Source organism: Corvus moneduloides, chromosome 12, assembly GCF_009650955.1.
Source record: "Corvus moneduloides isolate bCorMon1 chromosome 12, bCorMon1.pri, whole genome shotgun sequence".
NCBI classification, from domain to species: Eukaryota; Metazoa; Chordata; class Aves; order Passeriformes; family Corvidae; genus Corvus; species Corvus moneduloides.
In genome coordinates this window covers 14,370,050-14,378,028 of record NC_045487.1, presented here as the reverse complement: position 1 = coordinate 14,378,028, position 7,979 = coordinate 14,370,050, and the positions used below count along the sequence as shown (strand labels likewise).

At 44.2% G+C, this 7,979-nt stretch overlaps 1 protein-coding gene across 1 annotated transcript; it reads left to right on the top strand.

The window, feature by feature from the left end:
- The first annotated feature begins 2,211 nt into the window (after positions 1-2,211).
- LOC116450009 (cytochrome b-c1 complex subunit Rieske, mitochondrial) lies at positions 2,212-5,183 on the top strand. The gene is made up of 2 exons (XM_032122034.1): positions 2,212-2,453; positions 4,411-5,183. Exons 1-2 carry the CDS (start codon positions 2,243-2,245, stop codon positions 5,019-5,021), a joined length of 822 nt encoding a protein of 273 aa, XP_031977925.1. The 5' UTR covers positions 2,212-2,242; the 3' UTR covers positions 5,022-5,183.
- The last annotated feature ends 2,796 nt before the right edge of the window (positions 5,184-7,979 follow it).

Sequence of the window (7,979 nt, the reverse complement as noted above, 5' to 3'; positions counted from 1 at the left end):
GCAGAAGGCCAGGAACAGACCTTTTTGTTCTCATGACCAGTGACAGGACTTGAGGAAATGGCTGGGAGCTGAATCAGGGGAGATTTACATTCTATAGCAGGAAAGGTGGGCAACCCAAAGTGTGGCTGGGCACTGGAACAGGCTCCCCAGGGCAATGGGCACAGCTCCAAGCCTTGTCTGAGCTCAAGAAGCATTTGGACAATGGTCTCAGGTACATGGTGTGACCTTTGGGGTGTCCTGCTCAGGGTCAGGAGTTGGACTCAATGATCCTGATGGATCCCTTCCAATTCAGCACATTCTATGAGTCTATGACAATAATTTTGTAATCTGTTAGATAATAGAAAATATCATGTTTCTGTAGCTCTTTTCCTCCTAAATGGTAATTATAAATGTTATACTGTTAAAATGGCCTTCCCAGTTTTCTCTCCTCCCAACCCGAATATTGTTTATTTCCACCCATATACTGAGTGACAGCCCTCATAGTTTCTACAAATTACCTTTGTTCCAGCATATAATTATGGTGTCCTTTAATTACTACATCACCAGTAGCTAGCTACCATCAGTACCATGAACCAAGTTGGGTAAATCATTATCTACTTAAGCTTAGATATCATAAACGTGCTGGGAAAGAAATAAATTATAGATCAATAGTAGTGGCACTAGAATGATCCATTCCACTTAATTAGAATTACCATATTTCAGTACAGTTAACAACAGCTGAAAAGAAAATGAAAAAGTCAACCCCTTGAATAAATCCTAATAAGGCCAGTCCTTAAACTACCATTCTACAGAGATGGGGAATTTTAATGCACAATCATAAAATAATTTAGTGGCAATATCATTATCCACAGCTGAATTTCAGAATAATAGTTCTTCATACAGCCAGTATGAACCACTAAAGCTTCACAGCCTTACATGAATGGACTGGGCTGGGTAGCTGGGAAATTGTTATATTTTCAGAGAATAGTTCAGCTTAAATGTCTTCAAACATATTTCTGTGTTAAGTTTATCCTATGTTTTGGGAAATTTTCAGAAGCTTAAACTGGTAAAAGGGTTGACTAAAACAGGTATGCATCCACCAGTGTATCCATCTGTACAGAACTAAATCTAACCATTGGAAGCTGTAACAAGTCAAGCATGAGACTGCTATCGTAAAGTAAAATAAATTTAAGGAAAAAAACCTAAAAAACTAAAAAAGAACTATAACAAACCACCAAAGAAATCTAGAGATATTTATTTACTTGTGCCAGTCATTAGTGGAAGGGGGGCTCTCTTCTTTAGCCCCGAGTGCTATAGCTATGTGATACATCTATGTGCTATATCTACTGTCCCCTTAGCCTTACAATTAACCCCCACCCCCAGAACAGCCCCTGGAGTCGATTCGGTTGTTGTCAACGTGCTTTACGTTTTCAAACTGGAAGTAAAATCTATCCCTCAACCAATTTCCTATGACAAGCTGAAAAAAATTAATCTTTTCCCAATTTGAAACTAATCCAGGACTACCTAAGACAAAAAAAAAAAAAAAAAAAAAAAAAAAAAAATTACTAAGCTAAGGAAAAAAGAAAAAAGAAACAAAAAGGCGCAAAAATCATGCACTGCACAAGAAATAGAAGAAATAATAAAGGGCATGTATTATCCTAGAAGCGACACGCTTCTCTTTTAAGTATTGTTTTTACATAGCTCAAAATCACATCCTAAGAACAGCAAGGCAAAAAAAAAAATCACTAACTCCTTCAAGGTGTTTTGGGGTGACATGGGTGTGTTTAAATGGATCCGTGTCCTGCAGCAGAGGCACCGGAGCGCTCCACAAACGCTTCCCCGAAGTGTTCCAGTCTGGCCCCAGCTCTCTAGCGGGGATCAGTCAGCACAGTGTAGTGTGGGACGGCCCTACAACACACGGACAGCCCCTCCAAAGCGTTACACAGGAACACCGCAAAGGGGAACTGCGCCAGAAGACAGCAAGAGTACGCTGAAAGAAAGGAAAAAGGGAAGGGACAAAATAGGGGGAAAAAGGGGGGGGGGTAAAAAAGGGGGGGAAAAAAAAGAAAGGGAAAAGGAAAAGAAAAAAAAGAAGAAAAGCAGCTCTCAAAGCTCTTCATTGTGCACGGTCCCCTCAGGGCACCCGCCTCCGCGCCTGCGTCACCCCCGCGCGCCGGCGCGTGACGTCACCCCGCGCGAGACCGCGGCGCCGTGACGTGTCGGGGCGCGCGCCGGCCGGGAAGGTCGCCGGGGGGACGCCGCCATGCTGTCCGTGGCCGCCCGCGCCGGGCCCTTCGCGCCCTTCGTGTCCGCCGCGGCCCACGCCGTGCCCGGCCCGCTCCGCCCGCTGGCCCCGGCGGCCGCGCGCCGGGAACAGAAGGTGCCGCTGGACCCGAAGCGGCCCGTGCTCTGCCGGGAGTCCCTGAGCGGCCGCGCCGCCCGCGGGGGGCTCGTCGCCAGCGCCAGCCTGAACGGTGCGGGCCGGGGGAGCGGCGGGGCGGGGGCGGCGGGAGCCGCGGGCACAGCGCGGGCCCTGCCAGCCCTCCCGGGAACCGCCCGGCCCGGCCCGGCCCAGAGGCGGGGGAGCAGAGCCGGGAAGGAGAGCGGGCGGGCGGGCTGCGGGGGCCTGGGCCGTGTGAGGTTTTTAAATGTTTGATTCAGCTGTCACCGTTGCAGTCGGTCGCATTTACAACTACAGAGCTTGTTCAGGGGCACTTAAATGCCAGTTTCCGTTCGATGACTCACAGAATGGGGCAGGCTGGAAAGGACCACAGTGGGTCATCTCTCTGCCCAAACAGGGTCAGCCCAGGGCACAGGATTGCGTCTAGGCGGTTCTAGAGTATCTCCGTTGAGCAAGATATCTCAGGTTATCGTTATTTTACCATTGAGAAAATGCAGCTAAATTCTGTCATTCGGGGAGGTTTTTAATTGTGGGCACCAGAGTAGAGGGGTGCAGTGAGAACACACGGTGTGTTTTACCCTGTCGGGAAAGTTTTTACCCAGGTCGGGAAAGCATCAGCCAGGGAGTGATCCCGAGGTGTTCTTTAGAACCCGACCTCTGGCCCAGGGGCTGTGGCTCTCCCTGACACTGATTTGCAGTTCCTGGAGAACTGGTGCCCGGCTCTGCAGCTGTCACTGACGGAACATTCTGCTTCAGAACAGTACAGAATGCACACATTTAATTCTGGGAGGGCAGTGCCGTGCAGAAGATGCTCTGTAGCAATTGGAGCTATGTACTTCACCCGACCCTCAGCTGTAAAGGGTTTGTTCAGGTGGAAATTCTACAAATGTGTAACTGACGTAGCTGACACTTAGCCATGCTCTGTGTTTTAATTAACATCAAACATGCTTTTCACTGAGTATAGGGAATTTTTAGAAGTTAATCATATTACTTGTTCCTGAATGCTTTTTAGTCTTCATACTGAAGTAACTTAGTATGGAGTACTACCTCAGAATTTTAATTTCCAGTTTAATTTCTTTGCAGTTAAAATCCTATAGGAAATACCTTCTCAGTGCTGAGTTACATGTAAATAAATGTAACTATTTTCCCCATTGTATTGCATCTAAATCCCTGAGAATTAAACTTATAAGTACTTGAGACATCTCTTAATTTTCTGCCAGCTGCTAGAAAATACAAGGACTAAATAATACTTTTCTAAGTAACAGGTTGCACTTTGGCAAGTGACATGTTCTGTCATTGCCGTGTTCTTTAGCTTACAGATTTTCAGTGGGGGAAGCACTTTCTTTTGCTGGAGAAACTCATGGGAGGCCTTTTAGTTATCCTTCATATCCTGTTACTTGAGCACAGAGGTTTGATGTGGGAATCCCACTTGAAACTGGATAGTTACTAGCTTTATCCCTAAATCTTCTAAAAAGCAAGCCTGGGGACTGCAGGTTTAAAAATTATTTACTGTGGCTTTTAGCTTGGACAACAATTTAATAATGAAAGAGGATGCCTGATATTTTTAATTTTAAAAAGGCTTAACCACACAATATTATTACAGGCATAGAAGTTACTTCAGACAAAAGATAGCACAAAAGTGTTACACTGCAGATGTGCAAACTTCATCATTTTTCTTCTCAGCAGCTCTTTACAGGGAAGCATTTGAATGCAACACAGATCTGCCTTTTCTGAGCTAGTCATGGTATTCTGCAAGAGTTTTTTCTTGAAATATACTGAAAAAACAGTTCATTTATTTTTCAAATAATAGGGAAACCAGTTTCATAGATCACCTGTTAATCTACCAAAAATTTCCTCTGAAAACCATTTTCATACAACTTAAAATCGAAATGCTTAATTAATGGAATCCTACACAGCCTTTGGAATGACTTTCCCCATTGTTCCAAAAATGCAACTTAAAAAGTGTAATTTGAAATGTATTACTGTGTTTTACCTGAAAGTGGTGTCATTTGCTGTCCTTTTCCGTTCAGCCCCCGCCAGCGTTCGCTGTGTCCATAACGATGTCGCGGTCCCCGACTTCTCTGCCTATCGCCGCCAGGATGTGCAAGATGCCAACACATCTTCCCAAGGCAGCAGTGATTCCAGGAAAGGGTTCTCCTACCTGATGACTGCAGCGACAGGTGTAGCAACTGCCTACGTTGCCAAGAATGTTGTCACCCAGTTTATTTCCAGCCTGAGTGCCTCTGCTGATGTGCTGGCCTTGTCAAAGATTGAGATCAAGCTGTCTGACATTCCAGAAGGCAAGAACATGGCTTTCAAGTGGAGAGGGAAGCCCCTTTTCGTGCGTCACAGAACCCAGGCAGAGATTAGTCAGGAAGCTGAAGTTGATCTATCTCAACTGAGGGATCCACAGCACGACTTAGACAGAGTGCAGAAGCCCGAGTGGGTGATCCTGGTGGGTGTGTGCACTCACCTGGGCTGTGTCCCCATCGCCAACTCCGGGGATTTTGGCGGGTACTACTGCCCCTGTCACGGCTCCCACTATGACGCCTCTGGCAGAATCAGGAAAGGCCCTGCTCCCTTAAACCTCGAGGTCCCAGTTTACCAGTTTGTTGGGGATGACATGGTGGTGGTCGGCTGAGAGACGTGGTGCCTGCTCACCTCCACGTTCCTGGGAATGTACACCAGAAGGGTTAACTGAGGCATACTGTAAAACCAGATGAAATTAGCTGTCTAGATTCTCAACCAGAACTATGCTGAATACTGTGTTCAATTTCAATAAAAACTTGGAGTGAGCACTTAGTTCCTGACTTATGATAAAGTGTATTTCTTTGTGCACAGATTTCTAGTGTGTCCAGTCAAGGAGATGCTACAGCAGACCCAGAACACAGAGCCCTCCTGAAGGGCTGCTGATTCAAGGTAGACACTGAGCTACAAAGCCACAAAGAGATCTTTTAGCCAGCATTGGTTGTGCCAATACAGCACAGAGCTGGTGCTTCAACTGGGTGCAGAACAGGAGGAGAAACGAGGTTTGCTGTTTCTAGAACAAAGCAAAAAGACACCAGTTGTCCTGTACTTTGTGTTTCCTTCCCACTCTTTACCACTGATCTGAAAATACTTCTGTCCTGCACTGCACTGATGTGCTCCCTCAGTTGCAAAATAGAATCCTTGGAAACTACAGAAAAGTACAACAGAATTTTCAATATACAAATAATACAAGCTTATTCCCAATAAAATAGTAAAATAACTCAAACCAGATTGCTAGAATTGAGCAGTATTAACCAGAGACTACAATGTGGTGTGACATAATGCTGCTCTGTGGATATACTGAGGGACAATTCTGTCTGACACCAGTTTTACAATAGAGGTGTCATTCATTTCAGGGAGTCTGTCACAACATATGCAAGTAGCAGTCAGTAAAAATTGAAAACCATTGTGTCCAGGCTGTTTGGTGAACAACTCACATCCTATGTACATGCAAATATTAACTCTAAAGTATATTTTTATTTGTGCCTCATGAAAGAAGAAGAGATGAGATTGCTTTCTCCCTCTTGTTTTCAAATAGGTCCAGACAACACAAAGGTCCTGTAGCTGAAGCAAAGGGACAAGTCAAGAAAGGGTGTGTTGCCCCTATTACAACAAACTCAGGAAGTTGTAAGGTGTATGTGGTTCAGCCAAGGCCCCTAGGTCAGGCAGGTGAAGTTAAAGGCCAATCCTGCATAAAGACACAGATTCTAAGTCTGACTTGGATCCCACAAAGCCCACCCAGAGGAGCCCTTCATGACCACCAAGGAGCCAGGGCTGGGTGGGTGGTTACAGTGGATACTTGGAGCCATAGTGCAACATTCCCTTAAATCCCAGTTCTGCCTCTCACTCGGCATCCCCAGGGACAGCCAGAGTCTGGTGGGTTCTAGAGGGGACCGTGCCATGAGAAACAAGGGCAATAACTAAGAAATGTCAACCAACAGCTCTGTTTAACATTCCTCTGCCTTAGGTGTTTGTGTTTTAGAGGGAGGTTTTTTATTTTCTACATATTTAGAAATTTAGCAAAACAGCAGTAACTGAGAAGTCAGACAAAACTGATAAACTTCTGGTGAACCAGGAAATGTCATCAAGAGAAATGTGGATTTGGAGACACTTCCATCTCCAGCCCCAGCCCCTGCTAATACAGTGCCTTGAGGTGCTCGTCAGTCCAGGGCTGGTACAGCAGCACAGCCAGGAGCAGCTTGCTCATTCCATACCCATTGGATGTATTGCCATCATTTGTTGTAGTGCTTGCAATGAGAGGAGGAAAAGGGGACCCTGAGGACTTCAGAGCAAGGCTCACTGTATTTAGAAAACTTGCATAGGAATTGTAAAAGGACAAAGTTGTGACACATATCAGTCCCTTGGGTAAAGAGCTGTATTAATATTAAATTTTCGGAATTAATGATGCTTCAATTTATTAAAGCCTTCATTTATATTTTGTGCCTATTGAAATACATAATGCTATAATCCTATTTGTAAGCAGCTAGAATACTAGAAGGTGATAAGTAATAGCCTCCATGGATTTATCAGGAACTAATCAAGTCAATGCAATCACATTTGTTGTTATAATAGGATAACAGGCCTTGGAAACGGGGATTTTAGCAGTAGCTGACAAAGTTTTAAGTAAGATTTTTATACCATCTCACGAAACATTCTCATGTCTATTAAGGAACCTGATATAAATTGGAGTATTGTAGAGAACAACTGTTTCCAAAGCAGTGCTGATGGATGAACTACCAGCAATTCCCTGTTGGAGCGAGGAGTTGTGCTGTGAGGAGCTCAGTGAGAACCTGTTGAGTCCAGCAGTGCCCAGTACGTTTGTTAATCAACTGTCAGAGAATGAGCTTTGTAAAGCTGCATATGGTGGTAAACTGGGTACAACTGGAAACTTTGATGCAGAAAGGATTAGAATTAAAAATAACCTGGACAAATAATGCCCTACAAAGCCAGCATGTGTTGTGATAGAAATTAATAGCTAGGGAGCAGGTCTACAGAAAAGGATCTGGGATACCCATGAAAACAAGAACGGATGGTTTGTAACAATCTTAATGCATCAAACATTAAAATAACTTTGAAGATTAAAGTCTGTGGGGATAAATTATAATGTTAAAATGAATGGAATTCTTGATAGAGGAACAGGGGAAGCTGAGGGACTGGACAAATTAATGAAGGAAATTAATGACAAATTACAAGACATTCCTCTGGTCAGAAAATTGCAAGAGAGAAAAAATTTGAGGGAAATACCACTGAATGCATGTGTTATGCTGAATTCTTTTTTAAGTGTTAGTTTGTAGCCACTGTTAGAGATAGGTTGCTGAGCTATTTGGGCTTTTTTCTGACTCATTAGAGTCATTCATGTGTTGTTTAACGTTCTGGAGCACCGAGAGAAACACATTATAACTTGGTTTGCTTAAAGAGACACAGTACTGTTGGCATTTATTGTCCTAGCACTGCTGGCAACCAGCCTGTGTCACAACTGTGACAGATTTTCTTCATTAACTATTTAGGATTATAACATTTTAGTAACCTCAAGACATAAATTATGACATTACCTTGTTCTAGCAATGCATAA